We start from the raw sequence: 21,118 nt of genomic DNA on the forward strand, positions 1-21,118 counted from the left end.
CCAACGCACTTTTCAAAACCTTTTATTTGTTCTCAATATCATTTTTTCATAAATAGCATAACTTGTAAATGATACGAAAAGCTTAAATGAAATTGAAGGAATGAGGAGAGTATGTGTGAAAAATAAGTAGATGATGTTGATGAATGATAGGAAAAAATGAAAAAGATGGACATATTTGGCCGATCCCACTAATTAGAAAATTAGGAATAAGGAAAAAGACATGATGATGAAAAGCTGGTATGAGAAGACAACTGTCCCAAAATTAGACACGAATATTTGCTTTGCCAGTTTATTAAGGAAGCTGCTGTAGGCAAATGCTGGCAATTCCAGGTCTGCCGCTACTGGTGCAGCGCTCAATAGCTCGGCAGATCCAGCTGGCGGACATCATCGGCAAGGGGCGCTTCGGTGAGGTGTGGCGCGGGCGTTGGCGCGGAGAGAACGTCGCCGTGAAGATCTTCTCCTCGCGGGAAGAGTGCTCGTGGTTCCGCGAAGCTGAGATCTATCAGACGGTGATGCTGCGGCACGAGAACATACTGGGATTCATCGCAGCCGACAACAAAGGTGAGACGAATCTCTATAGCTTGGCAAATTCGTTCGTAACACGCGATGGTTCGCGCGCTTGACTTCACACTCGCGTAGTCCTTTCCCCCCGTCGCCCGCATATCATCAGAGTGTCATCAACGAATTTGCCAAGCTTTAGTCATCATCATCAGCTTATTTTCAAGTTCCGCTACAGGACCAGACCTCCCACCTTATAGGGAGGGAATATGGAGCCACCTCACTGCTTCACTGCTGGTTGGCGGGTGATAAGTACCGTTGAGCTATTGACTCAACGGTAAGAGCGGTCGAACTCATCACCGAGGGGTGGTGGTTCGATCCCCGACTCGTTGGGCTATTATCGTACCCGCTTCTAATACAGTCTTTCGCGACTAGTTGGAGGGGAATGGGAATATTGGTCATACTTAAAAGATATGGCAAATAAGAATAAAAGATAATGTTTCTTTAGCGAACACTCAGTTGTTAATGATAACGACCGGTAGCGACGTCTCGTCGCGCTCGCCGAGTCACGGCACGAATTGTTTTCTTGTACATCAAAATATTACATGAAATTAATGAATTTAACATACAGACAGACTGATAACAAAATGAACCTATGAAGGTTTCATTGCTATCTTTTACCCTAAAAGCCAAACAAAGTCGCTAACTAGTTTATATTAATACGAAATATTCAAACTTGAAACTGTATTTATGTATGTATGTGTGCGGAATGATTTGTTTTTGTCACCTCATTTCTCCGTGTCTTTGGTTTATACTTTATAATTAATTATTCAAACATGGACTAAAAGTCCCAGGTCAGTCCTTTGTTATTTTATTAAAGCTGTAAGTTTGTCAGCCTATTCCTACAATACATAAATAGGGTACACAACAATGAAGTTTGAGAGGAGCATACTTTTCTATATTTCTTCAAGACAGTAGCTAGATTATAGTTTGCTTGGCGGAAACCATTATATGCAGGCCTATTAGAGCAATAATAAAAGATTAACTCGTTATAATGAACTAAAGGTAGATGCCTCATTAGTGCGTTGCGTGTTGTCGCAACGGATAAACGAATTGTATGCCACACCTGCGTTGCGGCTCAACGGAGCTCCGTTGAATGCCGACGTAAAGCTTAAAGCTAAAACTCATCTATCGGCGTGGACACGAGACGGTTGAGTATCGTGTTTAGAGACATAGTTTGCCGTAGGCGACGCGTTTCCGTTACGTATCTTGTAAGTGTACGTTGATGTTGATGTATGGAGTTTCATGAAGAATGCTAAACGCATCGAAGCGATACATAGCCGCTCCGTGTCCGTCTCGATATATGAGTTTTGAGCCTTAATGTGGCGTGTAAAGAGATTCCATTCAGGTCCATTTCAGGTCCACTCTTGCACCCTGTATCATTAAAATTTAAGAAATACAAGGATCTTATTAAAATTTATCAAAGTGAATAAATGTAACTAAATAAAAATAAATAAATAAAATTAAAACCCAAGTTTTTGAGTTATATCAAGATGGCGCTCCTATAGCAACTATGACATGACAATTGACAGCAAACGTCAAATCGATTACTGCATTAAAAACGTCATCAATCCGCCATTATTACTCTTAATATTGTTGCATTACTTCGGAGATAATGAATATTATTTCGAAACAATTAAAGTAAATTCGTAGATTTATATAATCAAAAAGGGTTAAAAAAATATTTTCTTTTATTTGCTGGGGCTCCATACAATTTTGGACCATCTTTTTTACAATATATACTACGAGACGCAGCGCCGACGCTGCTACGTCGCAAAGGAACGCGACGCACTAATGGGGCGTCGCTATAACATGTTCGTACATACAGACAACGGCACGTGGACGCAGCTGTGGCTCATCACCGACTACCACGGCAACGGCTCGCTGTTCGACTTCCTGAACGCGCGCACCGTGGACGCGCGCACGCTTATCAAGATGGCGCTCTCCATCGCGACGGGGCTCGCGCATTTGCATATGGACATAGTCGGCACTAAGGGTGAGTTGGCATGCTTGTGCATGTTTAGTTTTACACTAGCAGACGCCTACGACTACGTCAGAGTGAAAATTGAAGAAGAACTACATTATACTTCATTCAGTATAGAATAAATACTAAATCATTTGGCGTTACTTCTCATCTACAGATTTTACCACTGCTTAATTCGATCGTAATAAAATTATGTTACAGATAAAATCTATTAATAAAAAGTATTTTAATCGATTGCCGCAAAACATCAATTATTATTATTAAAACTTCACGAAAAGCTCGCGAGTGGACGAAAGTTTACAAAGAGGTAAAGTTTTTGAGGCTGTAAGGGGTACTACTGGATCTACTAAACCGAATTTGAAAATACTTTTACCAATAGAAAACCACAATATTTGTGAGTGTAAATGATAAGATTGCAATTTATTCTTCCAACTATTTTCAACGATCTTCTGGACACCATCGAAAATCTATTAAATGATACGAGTGTGTTTACGAACGTAATCGTACAAAAACAAAAATTAAGAGGATACTATCCAGTCCCTGTACTGAAGTAGCACATCGATTCTTTTTCTACGATCGCAAACGCTTCGACAACTAGAAAGATGTATGGGAATGACATTTTCTATCGAAAGGTCACGTGATCAAGATCAGTCATTGGCATACATTTTTCTAGTTTTCGAAGCGTTTGCGATCGTAGAAAGATAATCGACGTGCTACTTGGCTACAGGGGCTATAGCATCGTAGCAACAGTACACTCACAAAATAATCATGTGACTAGTAATGATGTACCCGCTATGTTTTTTGTTTTTAATAATAATAAAAAAATAATAATCACACTAATATTATAAAGGCAAAAGTTTGTTTGTATAAGTTTGTGTAGGTATGTGTGTAAGCGTGTATGTTTATTCCTCCTTTGCCCTGCGGCTACTGAAGCGATTTAGCTGAAATTTGGAACGTATATAGATTTTACTCTGGATTAACACATAGGCTATTTTTCATCTCGGAAAAATCCACGGTTCCAGCGGGATTTGTGAAAAACTGAATTCCACGCGGACGAAGACGCGGGCGTCCGCTAGTAAGTAAATAAAACAAATATCAGTCTCATAAAATAACATGCTTGCGATCTTCGACGTGGCATAGTTTGTGATTGCGAATATAAGTAAACATTGTGCCACAACTCATTGTTTACATTTTATTATAATTATTTGTATTATATTGGCAAACTTCATAATAATCAATGTGATTCCAAGTATAACTTAGTTTGGGAGGATGTTGAGGATTGTTTTATGCTCATGTTAACAAAAGTGCATTCTTTTGTACAAAAAAAAACTTTGAAGATAATTTGTTGATCACAGTACCCTTTATGTTCGAATTAGATTTTAAAACAACTTAAAATTACTTGGTTGTATGGCGCACGTGGCGCCTGGCGCAGTTTAGTGACCCTGCTTCCTGCATTGCGATAACACACTCGACAATATTTGTGTGATGAACGTGCAGGGAGCATTCCAGTGTTTCAGTCATCATTATCAGCCCATATTCGGCTCACTGCTCAGATCGAGGCTCCTCTCAGAATGAGAGGGCTTAGGCCAATAGTCCACCACGCTGGCCCAATGCGGATAGGCGGACTTCACACACGCTGAGAATTAAGAAAATTCTCTGGTATGCAGGTTTCCTCACGATGTTTTCCTTCACCGTTTGAGACACGTGATATTTAATTTCTTCAAATGCACACTGACAAATCAGCTATCTTAGCACCCATGACACAAGCTCCGCTTACTTTGGGACTAGGTATTGATGTGTTTAGTGTTTAAGTATTTATTTATTATTAATCATAATAACTACTAAAATGCGAAATTACAAACAATTTTTTTCTGCTCAGCTTATACATTAAAATGTATGTTTACTTTATTTTTGAGTAAATTCTAATGAAATTAACCTGAATAGTGATACCGCCATACTTAGTGACAAGCTGTTTGATACTGATTTGAGGAGTTTGGTTGACTATGTAAATACAGGCATATGAAGCCTACGTGTCAGATTCTCTCAGATTTATGTGTTCTTTGCGTGCTTAGCGAAAAATTATTTGTCTTAAAGGTGATCGTTTTTATATTACCATCAAGGTGGGTTGTCTGCTTGGTCGCAGCGACGTTTCAACAGATCTCCTGTGATCTGACTGACAGTTTTTCATTTGTGTCGATCCATTGTTGAGTGCGTGCGTCGTCCTCTTGCTCTGCGTCGTCGTGCGTCATTGCAACGCACTGACGAAGCATCTACCTGAGTCAGCGCGTCTGTCCTCAGGCAAGCCCGCCATCGCGCACCGCGACCTCAAGTCGAAGAACATCCTGGTGAAGAGCAACCTGACGTGCGTGATCGGCGACCTGGGGCTGGCCGTGCGGCACAACGTGGCCGGCGACAGCGTGGACGTGCCGTCCACCAACCGCGTGGGCACCAAGCGGTACATGGCGCCCGAGGTGCTGGACGAGAGCATGGACGCGCGCCAGTTCGACCCGTACAAGCGCTCGGACGTGTACTCGCTGGGGCTGGTGCTGTGGGAGGCGGCGCGGCGCTGCGAGCCGCCCGACGACTACCAGCCGCCGTACCACGACTGCGTGCCGCCCGACCCGTCGCTGGACGACATGCGGCGCGCCGTGTGCCAGGAGCGGCGCCGCCCCGCGCTGCCGGCGCGCTGGCAGGCGCAGCCCGCGCTGGCCGCGCTCGCCAAGCTCATGAAGGAGTGCTGGTACGAGAACCCCGCCGCGCGCCTCACCGCGCTGCGCATCAAGAAGACGTTGGCCAACGTGCCCCTCGACGAGCTCGGCCGCACGTGAGTGCCCCCCCCCCCACCCCCCGCCGTACCTCCACAGAAATCTTTATAACTGCTTTATGGTGACAATCATAAATGAGTTGCCATATACTGGCATTTACATATTTCTGAAAAATGCATTCAAATTGATGTATCTCGAAGACATCTTGTGCTGCTGTGACTGAAAACAAAGAACTTCGATTTCTCAAATATGATATTTTTTTAATAGTGTAATATCGTGACACGGTTGACACCACACGACTGAAGTGAAATTTCTTCAGCTCACCCTCTCAACGTCGGTTCGCTTCGCCTGATTACACTTTTCGTAACGCATCACACATTGTCAGGAAAGACGGAGATAATCTTTAGAAACTGATGGTCACTGGCAAACTGGAAGAAAAGAGGGTGCGGGGTCGCAACCCCATACGTTGGTCTGATCAGATCGGCAGCACACTTGACTCCATGGTCACAATAAAAGTGAAAGTCATGGATGTAGGTGGTCACTACCCCCATATATGAGGAACATGGCTGAAGGAGGACTGTCTTGTTATTTAGATTTCTGTGGTCTGCTCCCTGTTCCCTGTGTATATATTTTTTTTATTTCATCACTGGCACGATGAGAACCGAATATTTTTTTAAACATATTTTTTACACATATTGACCTTTGAAAATTTTTTTGTACATATTATATTCGCGTTGAATTTTTTGCATATATAATGAATTTATGACCTTATTTATTTTAATTTAATGAATTTATTTGACTAAGTTGATCACTGATGTACATCAAATTCCATTTTCTTTTTACTAATACAATGACAGCAAGTAATGTGACGTGAAGCTGTAACTGTGTTGGCAGCATTCGTGAACACATACAGAGTCATAAAAGCAATATCATAAATTAATTTAATTTTTGAAGTTTAAACAGCTGGTTTTCATTGTTGATTTAGGTATATTTTTATTTATTTATACGCTATTTCTAAACTCCCAGAGATTTAACATAATGGTCAATAGTCATATAAATGCTAACATTCCTGTTGTAATTTTTTATTGATGTCAGTCGGTAGGTAAGGAATATAAAAAACCTTAATCTAAAAGTTGATATAAAATATAGTTGCGAGATATTGGGGATATATAACTAGTTCAATAGCAAAATCAAATTAAAATTATCCAATATTTATGTGCGCTGTAACAACCGACCGTTTTGGATACAAAGAATTATGTTACTCTCAAATCTAACAGCCGGATGATATAACTACACGCCACAAACTCATAATATGAACCGGTGACCAAAACGCCAAACGCAAAACCAACGCAAAGAGTATATGAACTAGACTGCGCGAAAAGAAAGAAGTCTTGCGGCTAAAACGTGAACTGAAATCGTCAGCGTCATAATTATACAAATGACAACAAGACCGCCATTACCAAATGAAAATGGGCGCCATTAAGACATTAGCGCCGCGTCTACAGGACTTGTTTCGTGGCGCGGAGTTCTTCGTCGCGACGGTCGCCATTTTGAAAAACATTATACTAAAATCGCGACAATAGCGACACACTCACCAGGTCAGATAAGTTAGTGGCACTATAAGTTGCTATAAGTTGACAGAGTCAAAGCCGGTTTCGACTTACTTTGCCCAATCACTGACACAGTCAAAGCCGGTTTCGACTTACTTTGCCCAATCACTGACACAGTCAAAGCCGGTTTCGACTTACTTTGCCCAATCACTGACACAGTCAAAGCCGGTTTCGACTTACTTTGCCCAATCACTGACACAGTCAAAGCCGGTTTCGACTTACTTTGCCCAATCACTGACAAAGTCCAAGCCGGTTTCGACTTACTTTGCCCAGTATTGACTGGTTTTTACCGGCTGTGAGATTTAGTAACATACTTTTTAAGGCACGTAAAAGGGTTTATATTTATTGTAGGCGGAAGTAATAACAAATGAAAGTGTTCGTTGAATTCTTGTAAATTGGACTATAGTTAAAAACCTACCTGAATATGTAAGTTGTTGGTATAGTTTTTTGAGTGTAACGACGGCGTAGCACGTATGTATGTCTGTGTGTCACTGAGTGTTCCCAAACCTACCTCTTAGATTGTAATCGACTATTTTAGATTATTTACTGATAATTATAATTATGGAAAAATATATAACGACTCCGCCATTATTAGCCGTTTGTTTGTTCATAAATTGTAAAATGACCGATTGATTGTCGAAATTGCATTTATTATAAAATCGACGAGAGTTTTGAAATTTGTAGTGATATTTTATGTTACCAAGTGAGTAGTTTAAAGGAAAAATGAAATGTTCAAATGTTCGATTCCGTTAATTAATATTATTGCTGCGCATAATATAAAGTATTCTAATATGTGTAAGTCAATTTTATAGTTGAACTGAGATGCGATTTGCCGATAGTTTTCGCTGGCATATGTATCGACTTACAACAACTTTGCTTCCAATAAGTAGTAACTGTGAATCGTGTATACATTTTTCAGCGTTTCCACATGCTATTGTGTGTTCGCTATGCTTGTATACGTTTTTGTATCAATGCATATTTTTTCAATTGTTTTCTGTGATACAAATAAATCGCAGCTATTGTAAGTTTTAGGTTGTAAACGTATTAGTTTTTAGATTTTTATATGTAAGAATAATGCATCTAATATCATGTAAGAAGTGCACATCACGGCATATGTGCACAACTCGATGAGTACTTCGATTGCATATTTGGCAGTTAAATCTAGTAAATACACACACACGCGCATACAAATGAATCCAACCGACCAATCAACAACAACAAATCTATTGTTGTTTTGTTGATAACGACTGAGATAACCAGAGCCTGTGATAACCAGACATACCTCATTTTAGGTAGATCAGACTATGCCCATACCATAGGTAAGTTAGCCAATAGGGTAGTTGACTCATATCAAATTTAATATAAACAATATTAATTTCGCATAGTACTTGGAATAAAGAATAGAAATCGTTATTATTAATAAAAGTTAATATAAAACTTAATTTAAAATCATGTATTTTTTCAAATTTTCCAAACGCCAAAAAAGCTTTCGTCCATTTTCATGACGTCTCAATGTTACTTGATTTACTAAACGTCAAATTAATATTTTCGTCAAACGCTCCGTTTGTAAGGGATTTGTTATAGTGACGTCATGAATAGGCGTTTTGGCTCGTATTGTCTAAAAACATATTTAAAAACAAAAATTTCCATGATATAATTTCACGTCTCAAAAAAAATTGAGAAAACGATTTTCAATCTAGTAGATGATAATGAACAATTTAAGACCATTTAAAAAAGTGTCAACTAGCCTATTGTTCTTTATAAAATACGGTAAGGTACGTCTGGCTCTCAGTTGTCTCGTCGCGTGATTTCCAGAGCAGTGAATTTTGTATGATATTCTATGAAATTCACAGTGTATGATCAGGCCTTAGGCGAGTTGTCCTATGGTTTATTACATTAGTTGTAAAGACGAGAAATCTTACAACTAATCTTTGTTGACTTCGGAGCTCTGGAAAATCAAGTCTGTCCTATTCAGAATTATACCTATATGTGTAGACATTATTGAATCCACTAAAATATCAACATACAGATAAATTGTTTAGGAACGCAGAGAGAACAAACATACAAATAAATATTTACATAGACACAAGATAAATTATAATTGTAACCGTCAGCGACATTTTCATACTGAATGGCATACCCCAACTTATACGGCTATATTTATAAACGTGGCCTAAGAATTAAACCTCAATTTTCTTAAAAAGTAAACTGTACCTAATAACTACTAACTAAAGTTCGCTTTACTTTGTAAAAAAAATTAGGTTTTATCTTAATCCATGTTTATGAATATGGCTGGTAGTTTATTCGGTAAACGTGAGTGGGATAATATACAGCACTCCACGTATGATGCCATATTAATAGGTGATAATAATTAACTGTTTTACTAAAGTGTTTTTAGATAGCAAGGTTGACAACGGTGACAGTTGCCTTATGACGTTCATAATACGACTATTATCGTGAATCGCGGCAAACTTTCATAGTGTCACCGTACCCATGCTATCTGAAAAACACTGTAACACAAGCAAATTGGATATTGTTCGATCCACAACCCTCGGATGGTCGGATCATATGAAATACGTTCACGGAAAGAGTTTTGTGACCTTTCAAATTGTTAATTATTATTAATATTATGTCGATAAGATTCGTTAAAGATTTGATTTCAGATTTTATTCTACTTGGTATACTCCTCTACGTAGAGTACACTGTGTTCGCCAAAATAACCCTAAAGTTTATGTTATTAATGGGGTTATATTAAATTTTTCATGTCTAGATTATTTTTAGCAAGATGGTCACAAACTGTTTGGATTTTTTTTTATTCTTTACAAGTTAGCCCTTGACTACAATGACGGTAAGTGATGATGCAATCTAAGATGGCAGCGGGCTAACTTGTTAGGAGGAGGATGAAAATCCACACCCCTTTCGGTTTCTAAACGAGATCGTACTGGAACGCTAAATCGCTTGGAGGTACGTCTTTGCCGGTAGGGGGTAACTAATAAAAACCACGGCCGAAGTCTCCCACCAGACCTGGATCAATTATGAAAAAAAGATGAGAGCAGGCAAAACTAAAAAATGAATATTTGAGTTTAATTTTTTCTGGTACTCCGAAAACATTTCATTGTCTTCAAGGGCTTTCTTTTATTTTATTCTCTATTCATACCTTATAGGGTAATATTATAGTGCTGATGGTAATTTAATGGAGATCGTGTTATTCCATATATCGGTATACTCTAAGTAGAGGATGTAACGGAATCGTTTAAAGTTAAAAGTGTATGGCGCGTGTAAAATGTTAGAATATATCGAGAGATTGAAATTTAAGCAAATAAAAGAGAAAATAAATTCTAAATCAGTCAAATGGACATATTTTCTTACTTGTTCGGTAAAGGTTTTCACGGAAAATTTTAAATCGTATTTTGAATTTTGTAAATATTATTATTACAATAATATAATTAATTATTATGAGAGTTATATCGATTTATTATTACGAATAAGGAATTTTTGATATTCACTTAGATTTCATACTTTCGCGTAAAATTATTTTTTACGATATTCATTAATAGATTATAGCAATATAAAATATGCCTTACATAAAGTCGCGCTAACAAAGTGTAGCTTCCCATGAATGCTATTAGATTAAAAAATATATTTGCGCATTCATTGCGTGGTTCGTAGTAGTGGCTCAACTCGACGCCTTGCCGGTTGTTTAAAGGCGATGTCTTATTAGTGAGTTGCGTTGCAATGCGTCATATACTTCAAATGATGTGCAACGTTAAAGCGTTGCGTTGTCACACGTGATGTTACAACGGATCGGCGAACGACAAACGAAGGGGGTGCATGATAAGCTGCACTGTTGGGTTGCTATAACAAACAGTGTTTCACTTGCTTCGATCCATTGTTGTGACTGACTGGGTGCGTCCATCGCCCTTTTGCGGTGCGATCTACCACTCAACGTAGATGTGGCATACAACGCGTTTATCTATTGCAACGACGCAACGCAACGCACTAATGAGGCATCTCCGTGATACGGTGCGACCCTTTCGCAACTGCATTGCGAGACATTAGAGCTATTCGTTTTACTTATATAAAGATGATATTGCTAATCGTTTCTTACGTGTTAAAAGTTATGATACATAGTTATTTTCATTTAGTAGTGATCGGTTTAGAATACCTGACAGAGTGTTTTAGTTTTCTACACATATAAAACAATAGTGCACTTTGAAACCTTTACCTATTCGTTCGTTTTATAAAAATGATATTGTTAATCGTTTCTTTCGAGTTTGAAAGTTAAAATATAAATTTAATGCAAATAAACGAAACATGGTGTGGAGATATTTGCAAAAGTATCTAATCTCGCGTCTTGGATTGTATTGAAGTTCTGCTAATAATTACCTTGTTGATGGACTGTACAATGACTTTAGATGAACTATTTACAAGACACTATTATAATTGTTGTTAACTTCTGCTTTTATTTAAACATTATTCGAATTTCGCCGGATTTTAAATTTGTCATAGTTTTAATTTAATTCTATTATAGACTACAAGTCCATGGACAAAATTAACTAATATATTGAACATGATGTCATACATTTGTAGGGATAGGGTTGTGACCCTGGTGTTTCGACCCGTGCGTTGGAAATATGTAAGGATCTGTATATGTGTACAAAAGGAATTGCACAAATGCCGTACAGTAATAAATGACCTATATTGTTTCTACAATTATCGGCATCAGCACTGACTTCTTATTCCGGTACCACCACTTATTTACGGCACTAGGATTTTCGACATTTATTTTTAATCATCTATACACTATAAGAAAGCCGTACATAAATAATTAGTCGCAATTCCTCATTTGTACCTGAGATATTCCATACACTCACGTACTTACCTGTACCGCTCAGAAGTGACGACATAATGCTCAGAGTTATTTTCTGATATAGTAACAGCCTTCTAAGCGTTATTCACGTTGGTTCATTTCACAGTTTAATTTTTTCCTAGGGCTTGTAGTCTATTTGCCTTTCGAGGTTGAAAATTAAACGAAATTAAAAACTACATGGTCGTGATAAAATCTGAAAATTATTGCTGATTGAATTGAAAGGAAATAACTTTTTAAAAATCTATATTAGTAAAAAAAGAGTTATTAGAGTTTTTAAAAGTTTTTTCCATGTCTTGAATTTTATCTGTATATATAGTGGTTTTATACAAATTTTTATTGTTTTTATGTATTAGAACGCAATAATACAAAATATTTGTTAGTGAATTATATGTGATGTGCAATAAAGCCGTTAATAAAAGCATAATAATAAAAATGCAATTTATGATAACATTAAAATCAGTAAACATTTGATGTAAAGTCAATGTTGAGGCTTAAAGTCGTAGATTTCGAGTATTTCGAGTAGCAGTTTTTATAATACTTACTACCAAATTATTTGTAGAATGTTGAAAATACCCACTCATGGGCTATCAACAACTTTTTGGATAATTCATAAATAAATTATTTTTGAAAAAAATATTTTGAATGGACAATATTCGTCCACTTTCACTTTTATAATAATATTGTTTCACAAACTGTCTGTGCAGTTAACGTGAGTGTGCGAATCCGGAGACATGAATTTTATTGTGCTTCGTATGGTTGCGTTTCTCTAAGAGAATATATAATATATATACTCTTATTATTTTATGTGTTAGGAGTATATATAAGATATGATATATGTATACGCTATAAGATACAGTACCGATTATAATTCTCAAAGAATTGAGATCGACGTGCGTCGGCTCTCTTGGCCTTGTAAAATAAATTTTGCCTTTTTCATAATTATGATATGCTTATTTTTACATCGCTTGATTTAGTTTAATAATCTTTTTTATACATTTTTTTATATAAAAATGTAAAACATTACATTTCATGTTAGGTTAAGTTGTAATAGACGTTACAATTTTTTTATTAACAACTTTCCGATTTCGTCTTAAGAAATAAAACAGCATCTCCGCCTCAGCTTTAAAATGATAAAAGATTATTTAACATCTAACAAAAAGTAAAAAATCAGTTATAAGCTGCTACGTCAACATCGACAGATAATAATTATTCGTTATTTTAACGATCGTATCAGCAATAATAGAATAAAATAATGATAAACTTTAATGAATTCAAGTTCCTTTACTTTTCTAAACCAAGTAAAATCATAATTATAGGTTTAGGTATAGGATTCTTTTACATGTAATTCTAGAATTGGATATATTTGGATTTTATTTTATTAATTTCCTTTTTTATAAATATGTGCTAAACAATATCAAAAATCTCTCCAAAGAATGTACACTACAATAATCGCTCAATAACTACTGCCTATATTCTTGATAATATGAAATCCATCCGAACCAGGGCATTTATTGTAAACATATTATTATCTGTCGATACTATGCTACATGTCGTATATTTTTTTAATATATATTTTTTTAATTTTAATATAGTGTTAATATTATTAGATGTTAGCGTGTGCAAGTCTTAGTGGTTAAGTTAGATGTTAGATAGGAGCACTTCCCGCCCGCGCTAAACCTTTCAACCCCGTAGGACCAATCCAATAGTTTGGCATTTTGGATAGCTCCTATTTGGCCCAGATAAATATTTGCTCACGCATATCCTGTTCAAACTTTGTGGATATAATATTCATGGCGAATCGGACAAAAATATGAACAAGTATTACAGTGCCCCTGTAATACTTTTCAGAAATATTGGACGAATGTCTTAGTAATCCATGGATTCACTGTGCCGGGTCCATCGTGTGGTAGAGAGAAAAACTCCGAGCAGAGTCATGGATTTGTGACTACAGGATGTAGGGTTAAGGAATTCCTTGACGATCGATCAACACTCTCCTCCTCCACTCGTGTTGTTCTCCCTGCCTAGCCAAATTTGGTAAGATAATAAGCAGCTTTGAATACCCGTTCTAATATAGAACTTGCTGCAAGTTACAGAGAAACAAACCAAACACGCAGCTATTTTTAGTACAATATTTATTCACTTTTATACTGTGGTCTTTCGGAATGTTAGTTTCCCTCGGCACGGTGAAATACTACGACTGTAAAACCGATTTTTGCACAATAAATAAAGAAAGATATTTAAAATCAAGTAGTAACCTTGTCGGACACTTTTTAGAGGACATATTTGTCATCGGATGCGCCAAAAATTGAAGATGTCTTGGAAGGAAGCCGCCATGATTCGCGTCGTACATACTTTCGTTTGACTCGCCATGAACATAGCATTCACAAAATTTGAGATGTGTAGTCGTTAATAAATATTTTGTTCCTGGGCCCAAACACTATATGATAATATAACTCTATCACGTCGGTCTCACTATGATCGTACAAATGAAATGCTATATGCTTCCACATATGGAGTCGTCTTTTATATTTAAAACGACTCATTTATTTCTCTTATTCCTATTACGTACAAAATTAATCGCAGTCAAAAGTATTGACTCTTTAAAAGCAATTCGACGAAAGTTCTATTATCATGTGCATTTATTAGATTAGTAAAAAATAAACTAAAGTCTAAAAGTAAACATTAGTGCACATCTGATGTTGTTAAAAACTAAAATTGATCGCGATTTACAACTAACTATTACTAATGAATCGAGTTATACAACTTACTATTTATTAGCTTAAGTTATTAGTTATTCGGCATTTTGATGAAGACGCATTCTAACGGTAGTTTAACTGTCACGACTATTTGTGAAGGCTGGTAAACTTTCGTCGAACCTAAAATATGAATGAGTTTAGCTTAAACCAAAGAGTACTGTGTATACATAATTGAAGAAATCCTCTGCAATAACACCATATATTCCACTTCGCGCGAGCGATTCGTGTTCTACTCGTATTTCGCTCTAGACTACGATGTCCTATCTCCGCCGCCCTACTAGTACGCAGTTCGGTTCCAAACCGAATCGTAACTATTCGGGTATATCTAAAAAACCATAAAAGGTTACTAGTGTCATGATTTTTATAAAAAAGTAGTCTTTGCTCTCTATATTTTTATTCTGTGGATAAAATCTGTAGTCTGTGAAATGAAAATGACAGGTCCGATGTGATTGGATGTTACAAAAGGCGCCATTTATTGTAAGACCAATAGGAACGTTTGGTGGCAAAACGAGAGATTGGAGGGGTTGGTGGCGTGAGCAGTGTAAGAAGGGAGAAAAAAGATGGATCATTCGGGGAAGTGTGGTGTTGAGAGGTGGTTTTGGTGAAACAGTGGAACAGTAGAGATATTATTATTTAATTTGTAATTGTAAAAGGTGGAATAAAGTGTTGTAAGAAACTAGCTAGAGTATAATTTTCATCACAATTCAGAAGTGACACGTAATCCACGCAGGCCCACAATTGAAGGTACGTAATCTATTTCTTGATCATTTTAGTTACTTGATGTGCATAGAGGTGTGATTATTAAGGATTTTAATCTTAATAGCGATAAAAAACTAAAATCTTCGGGCTATGTATTATGGACAAACGGCTTAAAGTGTGAAAATGCCTAGCTTTGACAATGAAACAGTTATAACGGCATTAAATTAAATTTTTTATTAGTTCTAGCCAAATTAGGCTAATCTATGATAACGTACAGCCAGTTTAGTTTTGTTAATTATAGATGTGAATAATATTAATTGCTACCCTCAAATTATCAATATAGACATTGTTGCCAACAATTGTTTCGACGAAGTTATCGCTTTTATTAATTATCAAGATTTTGATTCACGTTTATTTGTACGATTTTATTAGTTATTAACTCGAGGTTGATACCGTACCTACCCTCAATTAACCAATATTATAGAAAAATTTCATTTGGTCAACTACTTTCCAATAAATTGATTTAATATTTTTTTTATTAAGAACCGTAATCATTGATAGTTGTGAATGGTTGAGTTGACGTTTGCTGTTAGTAATCTTTAGAGACTGTGTAAAAATATAATCAAGTTTCCATTTTAAAGAAGTCTATACCTAGTCACTCATATTATTAAGATTTAGTTTCAATGGCTATTTAAGCCACGTTTAATAATGCAGTTATGTGTGCTGCGGATAAGTTTTGATTTGGTGAATCACATTTAAAAATGCAGTTATGTGTGCTGCGGATAAGTGAGCAACGTTTAATAATGCAGTTATGTGTGCTGCGGATAAGTTTTGATTAGGTGAATCACGTTTAAAAATGCAGTTATGTGTGCTGCGGATAAGTGAGCAACGTTTAATAATGCAGTTATGTGTGCTGCGTATAAGTTTTGGTTAGGTGAACCCTGTTTAATAACGCAGTTATGTGTGCTGCGGATAAGCTTTGGTTAGGTGAAGCCATGTTTAATTACGCAGTTATGTGTGCTGCGGATAAGCATTGGTTAGGTGAACCCTGTTTAATAACGCAGTTATGTGCGCTGCGGATAAGCTTTGGTTAGGTTAAGCCATGTTTAATTACGCAGTTATGTGTGCTGCGGATAAGCATTGGTTAGGTGAAGCCACGTTTAATAACGCAGTTATGTGTGCTGCGGATAAGCTTTGGTTAGGTGAAGCCATGTTTAATTACGTAGTTATGAGTGCTGCGGATAAGCATTGGTTAGGTGAACCCTGTTTAATTACGCAGTTATGTGTGCTGCGGATAAGCTTTGGTTAGGTGAAGCCATGTTTAATTACGCAGTTATGTGTGCTGCGGATAAGCATTGGTTAGGTGAAGCCACGGTTAATAACGCAGTTATGTGTGCTGCGGATAAGCACTGGTTAGGTGAAGCCACGTTTAATAACGTAGTTATGTGTGCTGCAGATAAGCTATTTTTAGGTGACGCCACGTTTATTGTGCAATAAAGGTGACAAAAACTGTGGTTTTGTGGTTATGTGAACCATGATTAGTTATTTTATTATACATTAAATGCGTGCTGTATCAAATCGGTACACTAATGAATCTGACAGGACTTTTAAGTATTGGTTACAATGAAATTATGTATCTGTATAATAAGTAAATTTTAAAGAAAAAAAAAAGAAAAGAAAAGACTTTACTGCTATTAGTTACGCTGATTCGTTTAGATAACTTTAATACAAACATAAATATATAATAACAAGTAACTGTCAATTATAGATACTTCATTGTCTCCGCGCCACACATTAAAAATTGTACGGTCTATTAACATTGGTTTTTGTTTTTTGTTTTTACCGAGAACATTGAAGGCACCGGTCATGCGATAGTACGGCGCAGGACCAAACGCAAAGGAAAGCGTGCTTGCAAAGCGCGTAAAGAATTCCCGCAGGCGCAATGGGAAATCATCATCGATGAGGTCCAGCCAAGCCAGTCAGGGATCCCATTCGAGGTATCCGGGCCTGTAGAGTCACCGAGCTCATCGGCAATGCAGCCGGAGCAGCGCCCAACATCGGCATCCCACTTTACGACAGATGAGGTACTCAAATTTATTATGACCATGCAGAACAGCTCCAATAAGAACAGAATTTTACAGAACAAACACGTTAATGTAATTCGAGATTTCGACCCATGTAGTAGATTGCAAAGTGTAGGTAGATGGATAAAAAAAGGCCAACAAATGCTCTTATATTTATGATTGGAACTAAAAGCAAACCGTACATTTTGCACTCCAAAAGCTGGTAGGTCTTGCAAAAAAAATGGTTTGAAGCTTTGCCTTCTGTCAATTATAGTTGGGATGAATGGCAAGAAAAGCTTCGCAAAGCTTTTCCAGTTTTTACAAAATTACGGTCGGCTTTTAGAGGAAATGAAATAAAAGATATTAAAAATAATTTCATTTTCAAGGACAATAAATTGTTTCAAAAGGTAAATGAATTTTGGTTATGTCTTGTGGTTCCATGTGATGCCCAGTTTCAAATATATAAGATTAACCATGATGACATAGGACATTTAGGAGAGACAAATACCATTGAAAAATTCAAAATTTGTATTGATTTCCTAAATTACGCAAATAAAAATTTATTTTATTCAGTGTTTGAGGTAGGTGTTTTAATTAAGATAATTAGAAATAACTACTATAACAAGGGCAATAGCAAAAAAAAATAAGTTCATAGGTCCTTATAGAATTGATCAAGTCGTGGGTAACAATAAATATAAAATTAGCAATATTCTATAATAAAATAGATGCTAACCGTTTCAGGCTATTGTTGCAGTAGATAGGATAAGGCCGTGGGTTATGTTGGCATTTCAGAATCTTGAATAAACAATACTAGATGATAGCACACTAGCTTTATTGCAACATTAATCTCAAACGGTTATTAATTAGTTATTGTTTTTTTTTTCAAGTCAAAGTATTATTTATTTATTTTATTGAGTGTATAATAATAATATAATATCGTAGGATTTTTTTGCAAGATTATTACCTGTAGATAATATGTTCTGTGATTTACTCTTCTGTTACGTAATTAATTGTTTAAGGCAGGAATTATTTTATAACAAATTTAAGTAGATAAGTAGGATTTAAATGTAAAAAAAAATGTATTCTATTTTATCTTACGAATGTCATGATTCATCAAGGTTTTAATTATCTTATAATAGGTATAGATAACATATTCATTGTGCTTTACGCTGCTGTACCGTTATTAGTTAAGTAAAATTACATAAGTAGAATTTCAAGTAGTAGCAATTAGCTTAAAATATATTCTATGATTCGCAATTTCTTAGTTATTACATTTCACAGATTAATAATATAGTTTCTACCTATTTTGTGCACCGGGAGGTTGCACAAAGGCGGATGGCCGAATGTCATGATTTTTATAAAAAAGTAGTCTTTGCTCTCTATATTTTTATTCTGTGGATAAAATCTGTAGTCTGTGAAATGAAAATGACAGGTCCGATGTGATTGGATGTTACAAAAGGCGCCATTTATTGTAAGACCAATAGGAACGTTTGGTGGCAAAACGAGAGATTGGAGGGGTTGGTGGCGTGAGCAGTGTAAGAAGGGAGAAAAAAGATGGATCATTCGGGGAAGTGTGGTGTTGAGAGGTGGTTTTGGTGAAACAGTGGAACAGTAGAGATATTATTATTTAATTTGTAATTGTAAAAGGTGGAATAAAGTGTTGTAAGAAACTAGCTAGAGTATAATTTTCATCACACTAGAATATGGTACACTTAAGTGTAGGTGATGCACAAAAAGTCTTATTCGATTCTTTGCCGAAACGGCTTCGGCTTTAGCTAAAACTGAAAATCGTGTTTACTATACGAGATTGCGTAACTAGAAGCCGAATAACTGTCGAGGAAAGAAAAACTAGTTTTATAATATTGCGAAATGTGTAATCTTATTAAACTTGATGTTGTTTCATCAGCTGAACACTAATATACCTAGGCGACAATTGTACCTTCTAGCGTCAAACTATGTAAATACTCAGAACTGTTGTATGCAAGCAGTTGGCATTCCGCGACTGTCGCGGTCTTTCGTAAGATTTCAGCTTATTAAAATGTTCTAAATCTCAAGTGCCTAATTTTGCACTAATGATGTGTCAAATAGTACAAACATACAACGCGACAGTCGCGCTGTACCTATAAACTTACGGTCTTGCGGATGGAAAGTGTCACTTTGCGTTCGGGAGTTCTGGGTAGTTTGACGGGAGCACGAAGCAATACTGAGCGATGTACAAGCTATCGTAATTGCAATAAATAAGCGCGAAATTTTGTAGCGGCGTCATATCACATTCATTTACAAACGTGATCACGTACGATCATTTAGTTTTATACAATTAATGTTTATTATATTACGTACCTTAGTACTATTATTTAATGAATTGTCGCATTACTTATACATACCTATAAGATTTATTAATTGTTTATGGAGTGGTCTTATTAAATAAAAGTGTTTTTATTATGGCTGTTTTATTTATTAGTGTACCTGCCCTTTAATAATAGTGTACTGCAACAGCGATTCAACGATTAGACGTTTAATCAAAAGATTAATAAGCGTAAAGTTTGAACAAATTACAGCTAACGATATCCAGATACAAATATCAAATTGAACGTCCGAGGTTATTTACATTCTCATGAAGCTGAATATTGGTTATCTATACTTATAATAAATCTGTAGAGAGGTCAATTCTGTACATGAAATATATTTCCAAAATAACTATCAGGGGGTGATTAGTGATCGATACTGATGACAAAAATGCAATCAGTAAAATTTTTGTCTGTCTGTCTGTCTGTCTGTCTGTCTGTCTGTCTGTCTGTCTGTATGTTCTTTATAGAAACAAAAACTACTGGACGGATTTAAACGAAACTTGGTACAATTCTTCAACATACTCCTAGGCAGGTTATAGTATACTTTTCATTACGCTACGATCAATAGGAGCAGAGCAGTGAAGAGAAATGTTGAGAAAACGGGAGAAGTTACTCAATTTTTTAAGCTTACGTCCCGTGTACAGCCTTAATGGTTAAAGCTACATAGAAATCATGTATGACGAAAATGTTCTCCTTAAAATTATCTATAAAAACACAACAGCATATAAATGTCTATCTTTTATGGTTGACTCACAATAACACGTGTATCTCCCGATAGCTTAGCAGTTCGAAGCTTTCTAATTATATTTGTCTTCTCTTATGTTTATAACACTCATTACTCATCCCCAATAAAGAAGAAGGAAAGAGAAAGTTAACATTATTACCTATTCAATAAAAAAAGAATCATAAAAATCGGTAAAGAAACACCAAAGTTATACATGAAATACGCCAAGCCATCGCGCGTGAATACTAATTCATGCTTTAAGGATTATTTTTGTGTAACGGTTGCCGCGCTCGACGCAAATCGCGGTGGGAGGAATAAATAAAGAAGTGCAGCCTTAATGAGTAGGGTAGGGGTAGGGTAGGGGTAGGGTAGGAGTAGGGTAGGGGTAGGGTAGGGGTAGGGTATGGGTAGAGTAGGGGTAGGGTAGGGTAGGATAGGGGTAGTTGAAAGTTTACAACGACTTTCACGCGGACGAAGTCGCGGGCGTCCGCTAGTATATATATATATATATTCTTTACAAGTTGGCCCTGGACTAGATCTGAGACTCAGTCTAAGATAGAAGCGGGCTAACTCGTTAGGAGGACGATGAAAACCCACACCCCTTTTCGGTTTCTACACGATATTGTACCGGAACGCTAAATCGCTTGGCGGTACGTCTTTGTCGGTAGGGTGGTAACTAGTCACGGCCGAAGCCTCCCACCAGCTAGACCTGGACCAATTAAAAAAAAACGCAATCGGCCC

At 36.5% G+C, this 21,118-nt stretch overlaps 1 protein-coding gene across 2 annotated transcripts in view; it reads left to right on the forward strand.

Annotated features, from left to right (window-relative positions):
* Positions 1-19,749, forward strand: part of LOC112048659 (TGF-beta receptor type-1) — a 31,118-nt gene extending 11,369 nt beyond the window's left edge. For both annotated transcript variants that reach the window (XM_052890812.1, XM_052890813.1), the window contains 3 exons: positions 331-561; positions 2,387-2,554; positions 4,841-19,749. In XM_052890812.1, coding sequence (XP_052746772.1) covers positions 331-561; positions 2,387-2,554; positions 4,841-5,370 — 929 coding nt within the window. In that variant the 3' untranslated portion in view covers positions 5,371-19,749. The remainder of the gene's footprint in view (positions 1-330; positions 562-2,386; positions 2,555-4,840) is intronic.
* The last annotated feature ends 1,369 nt before the right edge of the window (positions 19,750-21,118 follow it).

The sequence above is a fragment of the Bicyclus anynana genome, chromosome Z (genome assembly GCF_947172395.1).
Source record: "Bicyclus anynana chromosome Z, ilBicAnyn1.1, whole genome shotgun sequence".
Taxonomy (NCBI): Eukaryota; Metazoa; Arthropoda; class Insecta; order Lepidoptera; family Nymphalidae; genus Bicyclus; species Bicyclus anynana.